General features: G+C 52.6%; 1 protein-coding gene across 8 annotated transcripts in view; it reads right to left on the bottom strand.

Annotated features, from left to right (window-relative positions):
- Positions 1–7,965: 7,965 nt before the first annotated feature.
- The window catches only part of PCBP3 (poly(rC) binding protein 3), a gene marked incomplete at both ends in the record, with an annotated part of 35,813 nt that continues 21,338 nt past the window's right edge, over positions 7,966–22,440 (bottom strand). Inside the window, 7 exons of one of the 8 annotated variants that reach the window (XM_080632017.1) lie at positions 7,966–8,002; positions 9,433–9,602; positions 12,237–12,289; positions 14,705–14,764; positions 15,480–15,558; positions 19,006–19,047; positions 21,775–21,849. In XM_080632017.1, the coding sequence (XP_080488143.1) occupies positions 7,966–8,002; positions 9,433–9,602; positions 12,237–12,289; positions 14,705–14,764; positions 15,480–15,558; positions 19,006–19,047; positions 21,775–21,849 (516 nt within the window). Of the gene's footprint in view, positions 8,003–9,432; positions 9,603–12,236; positions 12,290–14,704; positions 14,765–15,479; positions 15,559–19,005; positions 19,048–21,705; positions 21,850–22,440 lie in introns of all 8 variants that reach the window. The other 7 variants (XM_080632021.1, XM_080632019.1, XM_080632018.1 and 4 more) reach the window with 7 other exon arrangements.

The raw sequence follows: 22,440 nt of genomic DNA on the forward strand, positions 1-22,440 counted from the left end.
GCCCTCCATGGATGTGCTCCCTGGCACAGCACAGAGCCAGCCCAACTCCTTTCCATGCTATTCCAGGGGGGATGAGCTACCCCAGCACAGGAGCAAACTCCCTGAGGCCCCTGTTAGCTCATTCCCAGGCTGTTTCTGCTCCCAGTCTTTTATACACTGTTTATACTCATTCTTTTCACCACTCCAACACCCATCACATCTCCTTCGAGGATGCAGCAAGGCACGCAGCTTCACACCAGAGCCAGACCCAGCCTGCAGCCTTTCCTAGAAGTCTGAACCCAGTCAGCTACCCTTCCTGGCAAGGATGCCTTCCCAGCCCTCTCTAAGCAGTGCCAAGCATCCTCCTCTTGCAGACAGTGAAGGGGAGATGTAAATCATCCCACCATTCTGCTGTCCTCAAGCCTATTCCTCCTGCTCATTGCTCAGCTGTGGCTGAGGCAGCAGTGATGATGCTGAGCTGGAAGAGGAGCCAGGGAGGATGGCTATCCCTTAGGATGCCAAGGGGCGTTTTAAAAGATACCAGGGGACATGAGCACAAGGCACACAAGGAGAGGCTGAGCTGCTCCATGCTGAAGCAGGAGCTAACAGAGGAGATAGGAGCCCAGATGCACCACAAGGGAAATCCCAGAGGTCATAAAAAAAAGCATCTCCCTTTCTCTGCTTTATCCTTTTAGAGGAACCACCAAAAGCAAAGGGGCTGCTGTAACCTCCTAATACTCACCCTTGCAGGAGGGATGCATCAAGTTCTGCAGCCAACTGCCCTGTGTCAGAGAGCTGGAGGTGATGGGGAGGAGCATGGGGCAGCTGCATCCCTTAGTGCCTTCACAGGGGCACATGTGCTGTGTGTTTCAGCTGATGAGTCCTGCATAGGAAAAGCCAATGCGTGCAGGTGAAGGACATTAACATCCCTTCGCATGCCATCTCCCCATTGTGGGCAGGGATTCAAGCCTTGTTCCAGGCACCCATCCTGGCTGGATACCAACACACCATGCTGTGCATCTTCAGTCCATGGCAAGTGTGGCCTTTGCTGTGTTACCTCATCCAAATAAAGAGAGTTGTGAAGGAAAGCAGGGGCAAAATGATGTTTTCCTGAGTGAATTCCCATCTCAGGCAAGATAACAGTGTGTGTTAAGGATGGAAGCTTCCTGCAAGCTGGAAAAGGTGGCTTTTCCTCCCAGGGACACTCTGGGATACAGATCATAAAATCACTGAATAGTTTGAGTTGGAAGGGACCTTAAAGCTCATCTACTTGTATCCACAGCATGGCTTTTGTCTTTGCTTCCCTACAGGGCAGAGGTCCAGGCAGCCACTGCTGGCTTCTCCTGGCTGAGTTTAAGCCCTAGGATGGACCATTTGGGGATGGAGACCCCCCCACTGCACCAGGGCAACATGCAGAGATGGAGGCAAAGCTGACTTATCATCATCGGGGGGGGGGGGGAACCCCCTGTGCTGGTTTTACCCAGGGCATGGGCAGGAATGGAGGGGGTGGTTTGGGAGCTGCCATTGTGTGGGGCTGGATGGGCACATCCCATAGCCCATCTGTATTCCTGGTGGCCCCTGCTTCAGCGGTGACTCACGCTTGCTATAAACACATCTCCCAACAGATAATGAATCCCGGCCCTCGCTGCCTTCGGGGAAAGCTCTGGATTCTCTTCCCAGCGCTCTCCCTCCTCCCCTCCTGGCAGTCCCGCTCCGATGTGGGATTGTTTCCTGATGCTGAGTGGAGCCAGGCTTCTGAGGCCTTTCTTTTCCAGCCCGTTGTGGTTTGCTTCGTGGGCTGAGTTTCCCCATTAACCCTTCTTGGAGGGGACCAATGCAGCATCCCACCCCCCTCCCTGTGGATGCCGAGCGGCAGCGTGCGCACCCATGGGGGAACCCCTTTTTGCTCTCTAACCACATCAAGCAACCAGAGCTTTATTGCAGTTACACAAGCAACCCACCAAGTACATTGCAAAGCAGCAAGGGAATGAGGGGGGATAAAGAAGCACAGAGAGGGGAGATGCTTGCTTGCAGAAGCAAGTAGTGCAGCACGGAGGAGGGGGAGAACCTCGTGGGAAGCTGACAGCATCTTCAGGGGGTCTTCAAGCATCAGCCACGGGCACCGCATCCACTGCATCCCTCCAGTCAAGCGGTGAAGGTGTTCTTCCCATGGGGATCAGGGTCTGGAGAGCTAGGAGGTCAATCAAGGGAGATGGTCAGGGCACAGCTGAGGCTCCAACACGGGCACTTCCCCCTCCCAACCATAGAACCATAGGATCAACCAGGCTGGAAAAGTCCTTTAAGCTCATCCAGTCCAACTGTTCCCCAGCACTGCCAAGGCCACCACTAACCCATGGCACTGAGGGCCTTGTCTCCACGGTGTGTGAACACTTCACTGGGTGCTGAGAGCACTGGGGAACAGTGCACAGCCCGGCCCGTGAACAGCAGGAAGCCTGCGAGCAGGATTTGGGCTTGGTGTTGCACTAAGGGAAAGCAAAAAGCCTGCTCTGCCCATGTCCTGGCTGCCAAGGAGCCACGGTCACAGCACGGGGGATCAAGCATCACAGGCTGAATCTGCACTTCAAGATGCGCTGCACCATCCTGTGCATCTTGAACTCATTGCATTCCAGCCTGAAATAGTTGGAGAGGAAATGGACTTGAGGCAAGGAAAGGAATAACAGTATGCGACTGAAGAGCGGTTCTAAATGCAGTTGGGTGTCCAGATTGCATCTTTAGCTGCCTGTTTGTAGGCACTCCTGAAAGAGATTTGGGAGCATCGCTGCTTGAGAACAGCACACAGCAATGTCCCTTGGGAAAGCCCCAGCACTGGCTGCAGCAGTAGACTCAGGTTAGGTCATTGCAATAAGGGTGGGAGCTCTTCCCTCAAGAATCCCACCAAAAGAACCCCAAACCCTGCATCACTGAATGAGAGCTTTTGGATGTGCGTAATCATAGAACCATGGAATGGTTTGGGTTGGAAGGGACCTTAAAGCTCATCCAGTTCCAATCCCCTGCCACAGGCAGGGACGCCTTCCACTGGAGCAGCTTGCTCCAAGCCCCATCCAACACTGCCAGGGATGAGGCAGTCACAGCATCCCTGGCAACAGCCTGCTGCCATTGTGCTCATGCTCCCTGGGAGCATCCCTCACACTGGAACCTCATCTGAAGCATCAAAACCCAAAGAGGCTCCAGATCCAAGCATAACTCGCCCCCTTTTTGGTCCAGATGCTGTTAGGCACAGGCTTTCCTCCAGGAATAACTAATGCCACTGAGAAGGCTCCCTGCTGGGAATCAGAACCCAGCAGTCCAGGAGTGCCTCAAATACTTGCGCATCCCAGCTTTCCCTTTTGGGATCAAAGCAGCTCCTTCTAGAAACAGCAGGCGTGTTTTAAGTCAGCACTGTTGAGAATGGGGCTCACAAATGGAGCTTCACTGCTCCGTTCTCATCTTGTTCCCTGTGTACGGAGCATTGCTGCTGGGAAGCGACATTCCCTGTGGTTAAGCTGCCTACGCAGGGCTGTGGGAATCCAGAGCCAGCCTGGGTTTGTGCTTGGCTGGGTTTGGTCTGTGGGATGCTTTCCGAGTGATCTGGTGTCTCCTGTTCCTCTTTGCAGGACAACTGTGCTGAGGCTGAGCGGGAAAGGGGGGGCTGCACATCTGGAGTCAAAGGAGTTGCACATCTGGTACATTCAGTACTTCCTCAAAGTCACTGACTGCCACGTTACCCTTTGGATGGAGGCCTGGGGCTCGACACAGAGCACAGAGGATTAGGATCTGCAGCTGGATTTCCTTCTCTTTCTGAAGGGAAAGCAAAAATTAACCTTCACAGCAGAACCCCTGCTCCTTACAGTATCCAACATGGGAGCAGGGTAAGCGCATGGATGTCATCACCTTTCTGCAAGTCATTCCACCCTGAGCTGCAGTCACTCCTACCAAGAGCTGAGGCATAGAATCATAGAATCATAGAATGGTTTGGGTTGTAAAGGACCTGGACATCATCCAGTTCCAATCCCCTGCCATGGGCAGTGAGACCAATGGGTCTTGTGCTGCCAGCCTCATCCCATGATGCTATCAGTACAAGCGGAGAGCATGGGGACCCCATGCCTAAGGGAGCTGGTAGCCACGCGTGCTTACCCAGGTGGGCTGGGGTGTCCCCATGAAGGTCCCAGCACTGATGGGACCCTTCTTACGGAGTCCTTCATCCAGCTCTGGGGGCAACAGCACAAGAGGGATGTGGAGCTGTTGGAGAGAGGCCATGGAGATGCTGGGAGGGCTGGAGCAGCTCTGCTCTGGAGCCAGGCTGAGAGAGCTGGGCTGGGTCAGCCTGGAGAAGAGAAGGCTCCTGAAGGGGAGACCTTAGAGCAGCTCCAGTGCCTAAAGGGGCTGCAGGAAACCTGGAGAGGGGCTTGGGACAAGGACCTGTAGGGACAGGCCAAGGGGAATGGCTTGAACCTGCCAGAGGGGAGACTGAGATGAGCTCTTAGGCAGAAGCTCTTCCCTGTGAGGGTGCTGAGGCGCTGGCCCAGGGTGCCCAGAGAAGCTGTGGCTGCCCCATCCCTGGCAGTGTTCAAGGTCCCTTCCAACCCAAACCATTCTCTGATTCTTTCTTCTGCAAGCAGATGCAGCAGAGGATGATGCCCTCAGTGTCATGGGTTAATGGTGACCTTGGCAGAGCTGGGGTAAAGGTTGGACTGGATGAGTTTAAAGGTCTTTTCCCACCTCCTTGATTCGGGTTCTGTGACAGATCCGGCTGGAGCGGGATGCAGGCAAAAACCTGGTCAATGGGGACACCTAGTGACCTCCATGAGGCTGGGGGCCGCAGCCCGGCTGGGTCAGGGGACATGGGCTGCTGGGCTCTCATAGACCCAGCATCACAAAGGGGTCAGAAAGGGTTTGCCCGAGCCCCCGCCATCCTTCCACCGCTGTGGCCAAGGATGAAATGAGACTCTGGATTCGTCCCATCCACAGCACAGAGGCATCCCCCAGAAACCCTTCCTCTGCCAGCACTGGAGGGGTGAAATTACCCTTGCTAATGGACCATAAGCTTGAAATCAGCATAATTCAAAGTGACTAGCATGGATACACGGGTAAAAAAACCTGAATTACAACTCAAAAGTGTATGAAATTTGAAGAGAGTCCCTGGTTAAAGTCACTTTCCCTTAGGGGAAACAACCTCTTTGTTTTTCAACTCCATCATGCATTAGATTTGCAAATAGGATCCGGAGGAAAAAATGCACATAACAATAGACCGAACACTGGATCTGGGGAGCGTGACCTGGGAAGGACATGAGGGGGAGTGGAGACCTTCATCTGAGGGCCAAAGGGCTGAGCAAGGACCTCAGCTGGCCCCTCTCTGATGGAAATCCACTACGTTCTGTGGGCCAGGGGAGCATCAGACCAATGCTTTCCTGCCAAAGTAACTACTTCCCACAAAAGAACGGATTCCCAACGTGTCTGAACTGAGTAATACTGAGCTGGTTCCTTCCAGGAATGTTGAATCATTCCGTCTGGATTAAATGCGTCACTTGGAGAGGGAAAAGCCATGCATTCAAGCTGTTCCGTTGATCCACTGGGATGTTCACCTTGTACTGGATATTAGAGATGGACATATGTTTTTCCCAGTGGCATGGCTATGGATGCATCCCTGGAGAATTCTAAGCCCATTTAAATGCAAACCCAAGATGCAGCACAAGTAAAAGCGAAACACAGAGGCCTCCTTCCAAACAAAGCAGCAAATCTCCTTCTAAGACATTCCAAAGAAATCAAAGCCCAGTTTGTTACATTCCTTGGGATTTTGTTATCGTCATTGTCATCAACATGTTCCCAAGAGATACTGCAGTTGTTTAAACACCGCTTTCTCACACACATCTTAGAATCATAGAATGGTTTGGGTTGGAAGGGACCTTAAAGCTCCTCTATCTCCAACCCCCTGCCACAGGCAGGGACCCCTTCCACTGGAGCAGCTTGCTCCAAGCCCCTGTGTCCAACCTGGCCTTGAGCACTGCCAGGGATGGGGCAGCCACAGCTTCTCTGGGCACCCTGGGCCAGCGCCTCAGCACCCTCACAGGGAAGAGCTTCAGCCTTGTATCCAAGCTGAACTTCCCTTGTTTCAGTCTGAACCCATCACCCCTTGTCCTGTTGATATGGTCCCTGATGAAGGGTCCCTCCCCAGCATCCTTGTAGCCCCCTTCAGACACTGGAAGATCTGGGTTACCACATGCCTCCATCACCTGCAAGATCTGCTTGTGCTCTGGCATACAGCCTCATGCTCCCTACAAGTGCCTGAGAGGAGGATGGAGCCAGGAGGGGCTGGGCTCTGCTCCCAAGGAACAAGGGATGGGACAAGAGGAACCGGCCTCAAGCTGCACCAGGGCAGGTTTAGATGGAGCTGAGGAACAATTCCTGCCCCAGAGGGTGCTCAGGCATTGGAACAGGCTGCCCAGGGCAGGGCTGCAGGCACCATCCCTGCAAGTGTTCACACACTGTGGAGACGAGGCCTCAGTGCCATGGGTTAGTGGTGGCCTTGGCAGTGCTGGGCAAGAAGGAAGAGAAGGAAAGGCCATGAAGTCTTGGGGCTCAGCTGGAAAAAGCAATACATTTCCCACGTGCTACGGTGCAACAATGCCTCGTGCGCCTGCTTTAGCTGCCTGGGTACATGATGCGTCCTGATCCCCTCACTTGCAACACCGGATAAACCCATGTACCACACGTTTTGTACAACAGGAAACAAACAGCTGGGAAATACACGTGTTTGAGAGGAAGGAGGGATAGGCAAATCCTGGAAGCAGAAGGCAGGACTGGGCACGGAAGGTCTTGGGGAAGGATATGGGGTACAGACATGGCCGATCTGTCCAGACAATGGAGCATTGAGAGATGCTTATTGTATTCTCAGCACACCAGCAGTGTTCAAGGCCAGGTTGGACACAGGGGCTTGGAGCACCCTGCTCTAGTGGAAGGGGTCCCTGCCTGTAGCAGGGGGTTGGAGATGGAGGAGCTTTAAGGTCCTTTCCAACCCAAACTATTCTATGATGATGATGCTTTGAGGTGTGGAAAGATGCAGAGGAAAGGATGGGGCTGGAGATAGCAGGGTGATCCAGGAGAAGAACAGTCGGAGCCCATCAGTAGCAGAGCTGCACAGACATTTATTGAACACAAATGACAAACACAGCCAGCTTACAGAGCTTCCTGAGCTATCGTTCAAGGGGGTTGCTCTATGGGGGTTGTTAAAAGAGTGCTTTCAAATGCCCCTGGGGGTGTGAATCCCGGACAGCTGAGTTCTTCCCACTTCCAGTTGCTTTGTGAGTTAAAAGAGAGGATCAGCCTGTGGAGGGGTGGGAGTGATTCCCTTCGTTTAGTAGGAAAACCAGCTTGTGTGGACCCTGCCATGTTGCGTTGGGCTTGGCTCCCGCATCCAGGTTCTGCATCCCAAAGGGTGAAAACCACACCTTACCCTGAGGGCAGGGATGCAAGGTGGCAAAGGTGAGCCGGGACAAGCAAAGCAAACGAAGAGGGAGCATCAAAGGAAGAAGGGTGAGAAGAAGTAAGTACTCGGAAGCACGCACAGCTCTGGGTGGCGTCACAGGTCCATAGGCTACAGCAAGCACCGCCAACATCAACTCAAACGTGTAAGTAGCTACTATGCTAGATTGACACTAGAGACCCCATCATCTCCTGAAGTCTCACCAGCAGGAAGAAAACCCCTATTCCCCACCCCCCCAAAATAAAAGCAGCTGAAGCAATAACACCGTACGCTGCAAACAAGGACCATAACCAAAGAGCTTGGGAGCAGCCTCGGGAGCACAGTAAGGAGCTCGTAAAGAAAACGTTCCCGTTGTGTGCATATGTGTAATGAGACGTCTGTTTAGAGTCGTTAGTAAAGAAAAGAGCACGTGTGGAGGCAAAGGGGTAAATGTACAGGCAGTACAGGCTGGGTGCCGGTGGCTGGAGAGGGTCGGGTGGTGCGGAGTGGAGGATGGTGGGTGGAAATTAGAGTGCGCCCATTCCAGTGACCTCAGACGTCAGCCTAGAATAGACAGGGGCAGAGAGAGGGGTGGGGGGGAGACAAAAACAGGCGCTTAATAACGGAGGCAGAAAAGAAAACGAAGACCCTGTGGGGCAGTGCTGCTCCTCTTGCTTAGACCCAGCTCAGACTGGGGGGGTTGAGTGCACAGGGGGTCCCCATGGAGGGGGGGAGCATAGAGCCTTTCTCTTCTCCTCACTGCTGCCTGTGATAGAGGTGCAACCCACCAGAAGTGCTGGCAGGGGACATCCCCGCACAAGGATTCATTTGTACCAGCATCCCTCCCGCTGGGGACAGGCGGCTGTGCCTGCATCCCTGGCTTCTTCGGGTTTGAAGTGATGGGAGAGGCGGATGATGCCTCATCCTGCTCTCTCTGAGCTCTAATCTCAGCCCTTCCCGGTAACCAAGAGCAGCTCAGTTTTCTTTTCTTGCTCTCTCTTGTCTCAAGAGGAAGAGGGGAGTATCAAGGAGCTGCAGGGAAAGCCACTCGGCCATGCCCTCCATCCCTCTCCTGAGCGGCTGGAGGGGTGCCATGGATGCGGGCAGCGGGACAGCGGGGCAGGAGGGGATGGTGGAGGTCTGTTGCAGGTTGGGGGCTGAGGTGGGTAGGGTGCAAAGGAGGAGAAAGCACGTACAGACCTCACTGCTGCTTGCAGCCCACACCATAATGAACGTCAGAGTCGCCACCAACAGCCCCCCACATCCTCGCGCACGTCTTAGCTGGAGGCAGGTTGTCACAGCGCCAACTCTGCCCACCACAAGAGCATGGATGGGCAGATGGACTCATCTGTCTCCCCTTAAGCTCCCCATCCACAAGTCCACACAGGCACACAGCCAGGTCCATCACGGAACTGGTCCCCAACCCCTCTCTCCAGTTACGCCTCCCCTATAGTCTCCTGCAGGATCCCTGGCCCCTCAAGGCACAGGCACCATCCCACCCCACGCGGTACTGGGAACCCTTGGCCTCCACAAAGTCCTGCTCCACCAAGCTTTTGAGCACAAAAAGGAAGCAATCGGGCCGTTCCCATGTCTTGCATTTATTGGACTGATTATATTCCCTGGATGGAGGAAAAGCCTTTGGGATGCCTGGAAGCACGGCAGAAGAGGTGGCAGTTAAGAGATGCTGGGATCCCAGCAAGCAGGTCCCAAGCGACGCCTCCCCACCACTTGTCTCAGCTCCAGCCCCATCCCCATCCTCTGCCTCATCCACAGGGGAGAAGACGGCGGTGATTTTGGCCACCCATAAGCATAAATCCTTGAGCGAGGAGGAGCGCCGGGTCCTCAGCCAAAGGCTTGGCTGGGGGGAGAGGTCCTGCTGGTGCCATCCGGTCCCCGCTCAGAAGCCACCCTTCATCCCAGCCGGCCTCAGGAAGCCCTTCCGTGTTCCCGACCACGCCGTCGGGAACGGGTTTGGCGCTTGGAGGGGGTCTCACCTGGCGTTGATGAGGTACTGCGCGAGGCTGATGTTTGCAGGGGTCCCTGTGATGGTGATTTGGCGCTCCGACGAGCCTTCCGTGGCGTTGGCGATTTTGATCTGCGCTCCCGACATCTGCCGAATCTCATTGATTTTGGTCCCTTGGCGTCCGATGATGCAGCCTATTAGCTAGAAAGAAAGCACGGAGGGGAAGGGCTGAGAAGCTCGGGCAGGCACCGGCCAAGAGCCTTCCTCCCTCTGCGACCTTAACGCTCATGCAAACAGGAGAGGGGTGAATTCCACCCGCACACCTGCATGCAGGACCCATCTAGCAACCTGCCCTGCTCTGCTCTAGGGGGCAAATAGCAGTTGTCTGCACATGGTAACCAGCATCTCCGAGGGGTTATACTGGGCTCATCTTGGTCTAATACTTGCATAGACCATCACTTGCATGGTCTAATAATTGGCCAATGTTTTGCAAGGATGGGGATAAGTCGTGGCTCGGACTGGGAAACTCAGGATTTCAGAAGGGGATAACACCACAGTTATCCCCTTCGTAAAGGTGGTTATAGAGGATACGTTACCAGAAGAGGTGGAAGGTGTCCCTGCCCATAGCAGGGGGTTGGAACTGGATGATCTTAAGGTCCTTTCCAACCCAAACCATTCTAGGATTCTATGCCTCAAGCCCACCACCTTCCCCAGGGACAGCCCAAACCCAGGAGCAGGTGCACCATCCATAGCTTCACATTGCTCACACCATCCCACACTTCTTCTAACCCTACTTGGGGCACCCTTGGTTGCTTCTGTTACCCCCTTGAGCTCCTTTAATCCAGTGCAAGGGCTTGCTAGCACATACAGGAGAGCACAATGTGCCTGCGGCACCAGCAGGAGAATCCTACTTAAAACCATCTTAAAACACGCTTGTGAAGGGATCAGAGGCTTGGATTTCCTCAGTTGCCCACCTCTTGAACTGTCCCAATGGTCCTCAATGGCTTGAACTCCCTCAGTCTTTGCTCTTGTTCATCTGGGCATCAAACATGGTTCTCTCAAGCACATCTGCAGCTTGGTAACACATAGTGAGATGTCCCGCTTTGCCAACACAGGCACGAGGTGTTTCTTCATGCCCTTCTTGGCCATCAGCATTTGAGCTCTTGTCCAATATGCGGGATGTTCACCTTGGCAGCTGCTGGATTCCTGTCACTGTAGAAGTGCAGACGACTACTCTTCCAAACGCTCGCTCATCCTTTTGCCAGATCATGGGGCTACCTTAGTGGTTTGTCCCATATGGGCCTGAATACGCATCCCAGTGCAAGGCTAAGACAAGACATCAACTATCTCAGTGGGGTGTCCAGCCCACCAGCCACCCATCCTGGTCTTCGTGGCACAGAAATGACTCAGAGATGCTTCAGCAGATGAGATCAGACCTGCTGGGGAGACCTGAGGAGCCAAACTAGACTGGTGTCCATCAACATCCAAGCTGAGCAGCACTCAAGTTTCTCCTGTCAGAGGAGCAATGAGATGGATGTCATCCTGTTTCCTTGAGCATAAAACCCCAAGCTCACGTAACCCACTAGAACATTGCTTTAAGAAACAAACCCCTCTCCTTTGGCAGGGAATGTTTCAAAGCCTTCAAAACAGGAGGCAGAGTTAAGGAGGCATGTTGCTGAAGGCACGAAGGTGTAGATGATGACATTTCATGCTGTGCAGGTCTGACGAAAGCTCGGCTTGTGGTGGGCAAATGCTCCTGGATCCTGTGGGAAGGCCCCAAGCATCCTTCCTTCCCACGTGGACCCTTTTGCAAAGGGTTACTCGCTTTTCCTGAAGATGCTCCCATTGTTGCCAAGGTTACGGTTCCCCATGCTCAACCCACACAACAGATGTGGCTGTTGCAACCAGTTGCAGAGCTTCTTGAAGCTTTGCTGTATGGACAGAAGCAGAGCCAGGATGAGCCATGTCTCTTGGGTGGAAGCAGAGGTGCTGGCAGTCACTTTGTGCTGCCATGTGATGGCCAACAGCAGGAAGAAGTAGCAATAGCAGCCAGACCCCATCAGAAACTCTTGGTGAGGCTGAAGGTGCTTGTAGGTGATGGAGATGGGGACTGAGAATGGAATTTGTGCCCCTGCTTCCCATGATCCTGATTTGAGTGCAGGCTGGTTATCAACCAGTGGGCCAGTCCAGAAGCAAACGAGACCCATGCATCCAGCTTCCAGCTGCGCTGGGCTCTCCATCCCACCTGAGCATCCTCAAGCACCATCCTGGCACTGACTCCAGCCTCCTCCCAGCGAATATCCCAGTCCAACATCCGCTTTACCACAACGCCTCTGTCTACAAGACCCAAAAGCTGTCTGCCATCAGTACTAAGATGGGATGCACTGTCCTTCAGTGTCCTTCAGACACTTATGTGGCACTTGGTGGTACCAGAAACGCTATTTACTTACCTTCTCTTCACCTCTCCTGCCCCTGGTAACTGTGCTTGAACCAAAACAACATCTCAGACCTGCCAGTGCTAGGTTAAGGAGCTCTAGTTTAATCAGGGCTGGCTCAGAACCTCTCTTCCCCTTCCCAGTGCTTTCAACTGGGCACGTTTCCTGAGCCCAGGAAAGGGAAAAGGAGCATTAAGGAGGACCGTACCTTGGAAATCTATCAATGGGGTAAAGTCTAATGGGCACTTCATGCTGCAGGCTGGTCCCCAACAGACTGCACATGGTATGAGTGAACCTGGTGAAGGGGCACCTCCAAACTTATTGAACGTGCCTGCAGCTTCTATCTATGTATTTACACACACGTATATATGTGTATACACACACACTTGGATTTACTTACATCATTGGGAATGGTGAGTTCATGAGTACTGGCCGGGGGACTGGCATCCAAACCTGGGCATATGCAAGGGGAAAATGGTTACAGCTTGCAAAGGCAGCGCGCGGTGGAGCTCCGCTGCCTTCCCACAACAGGCAACACTGCAAAGGCTGCATCCTGCTCCGGGAATGGGAAGGGGAAAGGGATCACACACGCCGGGACAAGGAGAGGGAAGACAGCTGCTACCTGACTCTGCTGGAGCTGGCTGCCACCTTCCCCTGCATCCCTCAGGGATGGAGGGCTGTCCACACACCCTCTAACACAGCAGCACAGAGCTGCTTGGTTACATCAGAAGCACCCCAAAAGCAGGGGATCCAGCAGTGCTAGCACTGGGCTATGGGGCTCCTTTGCAAGTTAAAGCCCCATAGACTCGCATGCTGAATTGAAGCCTGACTTCTAAGACACACGTGCTAGCTGGACCCAGGATCAGTGGTCCCTCTGACTCCAAGGGTAAGAAAGGCAAACAGAATGGAGGTGTGTTTCCCTACATGGCAAAGGAGCTAAAGCAATAATATGCTTCCTCGCAGCCTCTCCTGGAGGGTTCCTTCTTCCCCAATGGGAAAGGCTGGAGCCAGCAGTCTATCCTGTGTGTGGAAGTCCAGAGGGAAGAGGAGAGCACGCCGTAACACTCCCAGGTCGATGCCTGCCTCTCCCAGAGGTTTCTGTACCAAATCACCTCAGTGCTGAAGTAAGGATGTCCTACATCAGGTCTGCAAGAGAGAAGCTGTCTGGTGGCTAACAGGAACTTACAGTAACTGCACAAACCCCCTTATCCATAGGGTATAAACTACTTTAAGAGCAGTGTGTGCAAGAGGATGAGAGACTGCGATGTCTGTATCCAAGGAAAGAGGGGAGAAGGAAGTGTAAAGAAGCACAAGGAGACTGGAAGTGTTGGACTGCTACAGCATAAGAGAGCAGCCACATGGATTCCTCATGCCACACGGCAATATGTCATAGCCTTAATTGTGCTGAGCAGCTACTGCAAGCAGTGGCCAAGTTTTACCCAGCAGCAGTGTGAATTGATGCCCGCCTGGGTACCAGCATGGTCAAAGGAGATCTAAACACTGAAACAAAGCTTTATGTGGTAACCCCATTTCAGCATTGGCTTGCCTGAGGTCTCTTTATCACGTATTCCATTTGGGAACCACACAGAGAAGGGGAAACGCAGTGGATGGGGACGCAAATCCTCCACTCAACAGCCCTATGCTCTCCTTCTGCCAATGCCAAAGCCTGCACAAACCAGCTCCTGCCCAGGTTTTACATAGCAGGCAATGCTTAGTGCTGACTTTATACAGCACACTGCACTGGAAGGGACATCTCACCAGCCCTGGACCTGTTTTTCGCACCAAGTCTCCTCACAGAGGCAAGGCAGACTGCACCTAACACCAAGCCATGTCTCTTAGGGTGTCCCTGTCTCCCAGCCATGCATGATGAGGCTCAGCTCAGGAGCAGCCTGGGTATGGCAAAAAACATCTTTGGAAGGGAGCAGGGCACTAGGGATGCGTGCAGGGCAGCGCCGAGGCACCCATCCATCACCTATGATGATGGAAATGCATCATAGATAGTATATCTAATGCTATCTAATATGTAATGCTCATAGATAGCATCCCCTGCCCTGCACTCGGATGTCACCAAAGACGCTGGAAGCCCTCGGGGCACACAGTGCCATCGTACTGCAGCACAAAGGCCACTGGGGAACAGTCAGTCCTTCTCTATTACCCAGACTGCTTATTTTAGCCTAGAGATCCTCCCTCTCCGATATACACGTGCAGCCCCCATGGCTTTAATGTGTTAGGGCAGGATTAGTGCCTTGGGTGATTGCAAAGGGCAAAGCAGAGCACGCAGAAAACAAGGCTGGGCAGGTTGGTATCAGGAGAACTCTATTTGCTGTAGTCTCGTAGGGCCTATGGGGCTATGTTTGCTCTCCTGGTTAGGTGATGTCCCCACACTGGTTTGAGGCTTCTGTAAGCTATGGTAGGTTACAAAAGACAAGAACACTCGGCACATACGGGTGGATGTGTGGGACATCTGACATCAGCATCCCTCCTCAGGGTCTTGTCCCTCTAACGATGCAGCTCGCCCCGAATGGCATAGAGATGGCTAAAACTGTGTGTCATTTGTGTCCCCACAGGCTGTTTCTGAGCACAGTTTATGCACAATTCAATGAGACAGGGCTCGCTCTGATGTTTCTCCATTACACAGATGGCAGCTCTATGCAAACATCAATCCACCTTAGGCAATACACTCTTTCCCTTGGACATTGCCAGGCATGGCATTGCCCATTCTCTCCCTGCCCACCATGAAACCCTACCATCTCCTCCGCAACCACCACAGCTTATCCAGGAGCACAACAGCGGCACAGTCCTATTCAAGAAACCCCATATTCCAACAGAAGCCTGCTGATTTCCCTGTAGCTTTGTGGGTTTTTTTACCTGATGATTGGCCCATCAGATTTTGAGCTTCTTCGGAGGAATGTAAGGGCAGCTTTTCTCCTGAAGAGCAAAGAAGAAAGAGGTTTAATGCTTTTTGCCTTCAAGGAGATAAGCAATGTCACTTCATCTAGGAAGCTCAAAATATGATGAACATACTGTCAGAAAAGGCATTTCCAACCAGCACTTTGACCACCGAGCAAACAAAGGTGCTTTATCTCCATCCCCTGCACTTCTACCTGCTTCCCAGGTCACCAGCCTTGGGAATGAAGCTGCTGAGCCACACCAGGACTGGTGGTCCTCCTGTCACTGCGGCTCCCTATGGCCACAGATCCTTCCCATTGCTCTCCCTGCTGTGGGGCTGAGTCCTGCCCCACTGGGCACTGCTCCCCATAGACACCGGGGCAGCATCCCCAGCCAGCACCGAGCCGTTCTCCACGGGAAAGCAGGGATCTGTGCACGGCCGGGGATGCTGCCTCCTCTGGAATGGGAAGGATGGGAGCCTGGTGCTCATTGCTTCTGCTGGGGAAGCCAGCAAAGCTGGGAGCAAGGCAAGCGTGGAGGAATCCAGGCATGCACAGTTAAAACAGCTCACCCATGAGGACCATAACCCCCAAGCATCCATCTAGTCTCCCTGTTAACCTTTCCCCATGGACATTGCAACTTCCAAGCCTTACTTCCCCTGCTTGCTTCCATTAAATAGCATGAGTTTAGAAAGAGAGAGAAAACTCTACAGGTAAGAAGAGAAGGATATCTAGAAAGGGCTGTGGGTACGTACCAGGGAAAGCGGGGGTGGTCTGTCCAAGGGGAGTAAAGGGGGTTTGCTGCATAGCCAACTGGTGGAGCTTGGTCAACTGCTGAGGGGTAGGAGGGACATTAGAGCTAAGAAGGTTATTGTCATAGAGTACAACAAAGTCACACCGAAAATAAAGAACCAAATGATAACGGAAGAAAAGAAAGGAAACAGAAAGAAATCCAAACCAGGAAGCCATGGTGAGGCATGGCAGAAACATGAGCAGAAGGACTTGGCCTGGGTATCAACGCAATAGAGCCCAAATCTGTTGCAGAAGTGCTTGGTCAGGGTCTGAAGTATGATACCAGCCTTCCCCTCCTTGGCTTCACAACCTATGACCAGAGGCTGCTGCTCGCTTCAGGGTAGCTTTAGAGCAGAGGAGCCATCTCAAAGGCACTAGCAAGCATATGCCAGAAGCCAAAAGATGCTCTTTGTGATGCTGGAGCTGCACCATGAGCATCAGTTCCGATGGGGAAACACCTCTGGGTGATGGACAATCTGTGGCTCTTACTGTCAGCTCCTTACAAGCAGAAGCCCTTGAGCGGTATGAGGAAATAGGGGCTTCAGCCACGACCAGTAGGTATTTCAGATCCTTGTATCCCTTGTTGTGCTCGGGTAAGGTTTTCATGCCCCATGGGAAGTGGTTGCATGGAAAGGAGTTAGTCTGGAATACATTTTGTGCTCTGTTCCACTGCTCCCCGTTTAAAAATGAAACCAAACAGAACCAAAACCAATGATAAACCAAAAGAAAACAAAACCAAACCGAGTTGAAGCCTAGCAGCGAGCAGGACGGAGTCTGCCTCACATCCCACTTGGCCATATCATGGATGCTCAAAGGATCGTGAGGATCCCATCACCCCGCAGACATAAACTGCTTGTTGCACCCAGCAAGGGAGAGGCAGGACTTACAATTTCAATGGGGGGAAACGATGCTCAAAACCTTCCTTGCTCCTCCAGCATGGCTGGTGGGGAGGCCTGGCCAGCAGCAGTGAGGGGGAAGCACTGGAGAGAGCAGACCCAGGGGGCTGAGCACACATGGGAGAGAATGGAGGGAGGCAGTGGGGAGGGAAACACCTGCAAGGCCCTGTTAGAGAGGTACCCAAGGGAGCTCTGCCTGGCAAAGACATAGTTTGGGCGGTGGTATTCAGCAAACACATGTAGTAACAGCAATAAACAAGCCTACAAGAGGAGGGGACGGCTATGCCGGGGTGTTAAAGCGAAAGCTACTCCATGGGCACGGGAAACCTCTCCCTTTTCCTGGAAAAACCTGGAAGCAAAACCCTGGGAGTACTTCTTCAGCCTCTGTTTTTCTTCACAGAACAGAGGCACTGGTGGGTGAAACAGGACAGGCAGGAGAGCAGTGCTGGGAGCAACACAGAGCCCTGCCGAGCATCCCTTGGTACCCACAGCAATGCCCAGGTACATCTCATGGGCTCATGGTGCATACCTGGCAGCGATGCCCGAGATAGGCAGAGCTTTCCTGTGCTCAACATTAATTCCACTCCCAAATTCCCCAGGCTCCAGGCTTCCATGCGCATCCTTTCACCTCCCACCACAGACTTCATGAAGGCAGGTAGCTACACACCAGATTCGGAACAGCTTACGAGTACCCACACAATGCCTGCGAGCCAAAACTCCTGCCGAGGTGTTGTTTTGAGGGGAGAAAATCAAGGCAGGAGCTTGCATTTTAGCTTTGGCATTCGACATTCTGCCCGCTCTGCAGTCATGAGGCTGCCAAAGGCATCCTCTAAACACAGACACCTGCAAGGGCAATGCCCTAAGACCACGTTCAAGACTGGATTCTGCACTGTTTAAAACGCCCAATCCTTGTGAGAGTGCTATGAGAGTAAGGATGGCCCCTGTATGAACAACCTTTTCCAGGTCCCATCTGCCGGGATTGGGTTAAGTGCAGCCAGCAAATGGATTTAATGTATTTTATCCCTGTCAATCAGAGGGACATAATAAAGAACACACTACTGTGTCGGCACCACTTGCAAAGGAAAACTGGGACAAAGAATACATTGGTCTCCTCTCACTGCATACGCAAGCGTATTTCTTTATATATAGGGAGCAGAAGTGAAGTGCATACAACTAAGAGTACCTCTTAACAACTATCACAGCAGGCTATTCAAAGCACATGCACACTGGTGTTGCACGGAAAGCCAAAACCTGGCCTCCACTAACCTGGGTGAAATCACTGCTCCTAAGATCAAAATCCAGCCTACAGCTCCTAACCGTTCCCATGGGAATCACGTATCCATGGTATCCAACAGCCTTGCCCCATTCTCAGTCACGCAAATAGGAATCCCATGATTTAATACACAAGTAGACATCAGGAGGAATAAAGAGTTAAATCATACGTTTCCCATGTGTGGGATGGCTGGAGAAGGCTTCCTACCTACACCACACCACTTACAATTGAGCCACATCCCCAGAGTGGCACTTTGTGCTCAGCCCTGTGGACTCATAGCATGAAGGAGCCTCTGCAATGGGATTCGCTGGGAAGTTTATCCCCTCTGAAACCCATATAGAAACATCCCAGCTTTTTCCAAGAGCTCCCTTCGTTGTCAGCCGTGATTCCAACATTGCAGTGCTTCCCTGCTGCTTCTCATAGAGAAGTCCTTTCAATTACACCAGGTTTCTACTGCTGTTGGTACTTTTACATACAGATGTGCCAGCAGATGTTCCCTACACGTGCCGTGGCTCCTGGACCAGCCCCAGCGTCAGGGGCATCCGAGCATCAGCAAAAACCCATCCGCGCTGCAAGCCTGAGTGGAGCCTGTCCCCAACACCAAAGAGCACGAGACCAAGTGGTGATCGTGCCCGTGATGCCCTGACCCACGTAAGAGTGAGCCAACCCCCCCAAAACAGCCATCAAACCCAGGGCGACCAGTTTGGTCTGGGTCCAGGTCGCTAAGGGAGGTGCATAGCCATCGGGAAGGTGAGAGATCCAGGAGCGTGGTGGGTACCATCATCCCCATCCCCTTCAGGGGATGCCAGTGGTATCTTGCCCAATGACAGCCCCTGCTTCCGAGTCACACAGAGGACGACCCCCCAAAAGACACATCACCCTGTCAAGGCTTCAAACAAGAAACCAGACAGTGCAGGAGCTCTTCCCCCACACCACCAAGGTACTCAGCACCTAAATAAGCCCTTGTCTTACCAGCATTTTAAGAACAAGAAGGAAATAGAGGGGAAAGTTGTTTCTTTTTTTTTTTGCTTGTTTTGATCATTTTAAGGCACAAAATGCACAGAATATGGTTTCTCTCCAAAAATAAAGAGGGATAGCACTGAACAATGCAAACAATTTAGCATCAGGCCAAGTCCTCAGAGTTAAGTTTGGTGCTAACAGGTTAAAAGGCTATTGAAGGTATTACAGATACTACACACGGCCGGTTAGCTTGGAAAATCCGCTATTAATATTAATGTCTAATATTAATATCTTGTGAATTCACGGTAGCATGCAGGTGACACGAAAGGGTAGAAGAAAAGAAATGAGGGTAAAACTCACATCCGGGTGTGGAATAGCGTATTGTCCCTGAATTGTATAGGCCTGCAAGAGAAAAGAGAGAGATGTTATCAGGGCTGGCAGGGCCTGAGTGCAAAGCCCTGCGTCTCCTCACGGATGGCTCTCCCTGGACTTTGCTCCCTTCTTCCTGATACTGGGTAAAGGCTGGGATTGCAGGGGGTAAAGAGCTCAGCCCTCATCCTGCTCTGCCTGGGACCTACTGAGACTCCATCACACCTCTGCCCTTGCTCTGCTGTTAGTGAAAGCAGGGTGTAGGACCTTGAATCTTGCCTTAAGCAGCTTCATTTTGAGGTTAGGATGAGGTTTGCCATGGCTAGCCATGGGGAGGGAACCCCTGTGATACATTAAATGTCCTGGGGCAGTGAGTCCTTGGGGTGGGAGGGAGATGTACACCTCCAATCCAGGTTGCCACATCTCCTGTCCACGCTGGAGCCTTGGGTGCCATGGTTTAGTGTGAGGTGTCCCTGCCCACAGCAAGGGGTTGGAACTGGATGATCTTAAGGTCCTTTCCAACCCAAACCATTCTATGGTTCAGTCAAACCTGAAGCATGCTAAGCTACCCAACTTCAGGGACTTGGGCTCAGTTTGGCTTTTCCGCAAGGAAAGAATGAGCTCTTTAAAGGTGACAGAATCGCATGGAGCAGGAATATAAGGTTGTGATTGCACTTTGCTGCATAAAAGAGATGCATGAAACAAGAGTTATCTTGTGTAGTGGATGCACAGTGACATTACCATTGCCCTTCACACCTAACCACGATCCTACAAAGCAAGCCAGTGCAGCGAGTCCATCCATAGTTTCAGTGCATAACTCTTAACATGCTTTGCCTCTACCCAGTATATTCCAGTGCTCTGCTAGGGGGGGAAAGACATTGCCATGCAGAAAGCCACTGGTGCTGGTGTCTTCCCAAGCTCAGGGACAGGTTGCCTGCACTGCAATGCCTTTCACCACTGATAAACCCATGCAGATGTCTGCCAGGCAAATTAGTGTTTTTCCCATTGTTTGTAACCCTTTCTCTGTTGTAAAGAACCTGAAAACAAGCACCACTACGGGTGAAGAACCAGACCCTAGAGAACCCAACATTTAGGACTTAACCAGTGAGCAAAATGTATCTCACTGGTTGGCGCATCATTCAGGTGATTCTCAAAGAAATGGCAGAAGAGATGGATAACACCTGGAAAAGGGAGAGTAAAGAGAGCCAAGAAGAGGGAAGAACCCCTCTGAAGCTCCTGCGAATTCACCACGTTGCTTGCAAACAGTAAAGCGTGGGGAAAAAAAACCCAGATCCTGGAGGAGGATGAGGAGGGAGGAGGCAAAGCCCCATGCACAGAAACAGCGGTCCCAGTGCCTGGCATCCCAACGTGATGGGACCAGTGTACCCATGGGGACACAACAGAGGCTGCTGTAAAAGGCTGTCTTTCCCAAAGGTTTAATTTGTTCATTAATTAGGAAAATTGATTAGAAACAGCTAATTAGAGGCAGGAAGGTGTCTTGGACAGATGCAACTCAACTCTGACAGCACTGGCCTGTCTAACCACTGGCTATGGGGCTGACCCCTTTGGTAGCTGCCACCCCATCCCTCAGCCTCCCGAGCTGCTTCTGCAGGCCCAACCCACCCCAAGCACCTCACAGCACTACTGACTGTTGCCTGCTGTCCTCTGCCACAGCCAAGGGACCTCTCAGTTCAGAGATGGTTGCTTCATCCCGCAGCATCACTTCTGTGCAAGACACCGACTGTTCGCCCGCAGGACTAATGCTACCTCCACCTTACTCTCCCTTTTGAGAAGAGAAGTTCACCAAGCAGCTGGACTCAAAGCTCTTTTCCAGGAGAGCTGCTAAGAAACGAATGACACGCTCCTCCTGATGCTGGCAGTGACTAAGATGCTAATTCAGCACGCTGCCTGAAATAGCCTGTGCCTCGGGCTTTGCTCCCATCCTTAGTTTGTCCTTCTGCTATTTACTGTGGCTGCAGAGAAAGGAAACAACTTGTGCAGAGGCTCCCTTAGGTACTGGGAGACCTTGCAGAAGCCTTTCAATACCTAAAGGGGCTACAGGAAACCTGGAGAGGGGCTTTGGACAAGGGCCTGTAGGGACAGGCCAAGGGGAATGGCTTGAACCTGCCAGAGGGGAGACTGAGCTGAGCTCTTAGGCAGAAGCTCTTCCCTGTGAGGGTGCTGAGGCGCTGGCACAGGGTGCCCAGAGAAGCTGTGGCTGCCCCATCCCTGGCAGTGTTCAAGGCCAGGTTGGACACAGGGGCTTGGAGCAAGCTGCTCCAGTGGAAGGTGTTCCTGCCCAGATGAGCTTTTTAAAGTCCATTCCAACCCAAACAAGTCCGGGATCCTACGACTTTCAATTGGACCGAGATGCCAAAAAATAAACACATGCAGCCCCTGTGAGAGCACAATCACAGCCTTTCACTCAACAAGGCTTTTCCTATTACAGTGGCAACTGTTGGCAAACACTGAATGTGGGTCTAACGAAGCAAACTCCAGCCTTGGTGCACGAATGCCTGCTGGAGCTAACACCCTGCTCCCTTGCTCTGCCCCTTTCCTCCTCCAGCAGCTACCACAGGAGGCAAGACATCAACGTGGTTCTACCGAGAGCTTTCAGTCCAGCTGCCGTGGCATGCAATGGATGGGATGACACCATGCAAGTGAGAAGGCAAGAAACCTGAGTGCACTAACGGGCAGCGGCTGGTGCTGCAGTAAAAGGCTGAGGTTGGCAGTGGAGGCTGCAAGCGGGTCGGCTCTTACCTGACCACCTGCAAAAATGACAGGGGTGGAGGCGGGCTTTGGGCGGTAGGGAATGGTGGCACCTTTTGGTGGGGACTAGGAAAAGGGACAAGGAGAGGGAGAGAGAACATTAGAACCAGCGTTCCTGAAACGGCGGCAAAAAGAGCGTTAGAAAGCACCTTAAAGGAGCACGGCCCCCGGGGGCCGTCGACAGCAACACCCGCACCAGGCACACCGCGCTTCTGGACAGGAGGACACAGGGGAAAGAGAGCGTTTGATGGACAACAAGGACAATGTGGGCACCTAAATGGCTTCCCAGCCCTCCGCTGCCTCCATCACCTTCATTCTGCTCAACACAAACTAGGAGTCAGCTTGACAATGGAAGGCAGCACCTTCCTCAAAGCACCCCGAGATGACCCTCAAGCATTTGGGTTGGATGGGGCTTGGAGCAAGCTGCTCTAGTGGAAGATGTCCCTGCCTGTGGCAGGGGTTGGAACTGGATGAGATTTAAGGTCTCCTTCCAATCCAAACCATTCCATGATCTTATGGTTCTATGAGATGGGGAGGTCCACCCATGGACCAGGCCTTCAATCCCTCCTGTGCAGTGCGTTCCTTTGCAGCTCTTGCAAGTCAATAGCCTTGTCCTGGAGTCACACCAGCCCCACTGAGCACCAGGGGCTGTGGGAC

The sequence above is a fragment of the Psittacula echo genome (genome assembly GCF_963264785.1).
Source record: "Psittacula echo genome assembly, chromosome: 20".
Lineage (NCBI taxonomy): Eukaryota > Metazoa > Chordata > Aves > Psittaciformes > Psittacidae > Psittacula > Psittacula echo.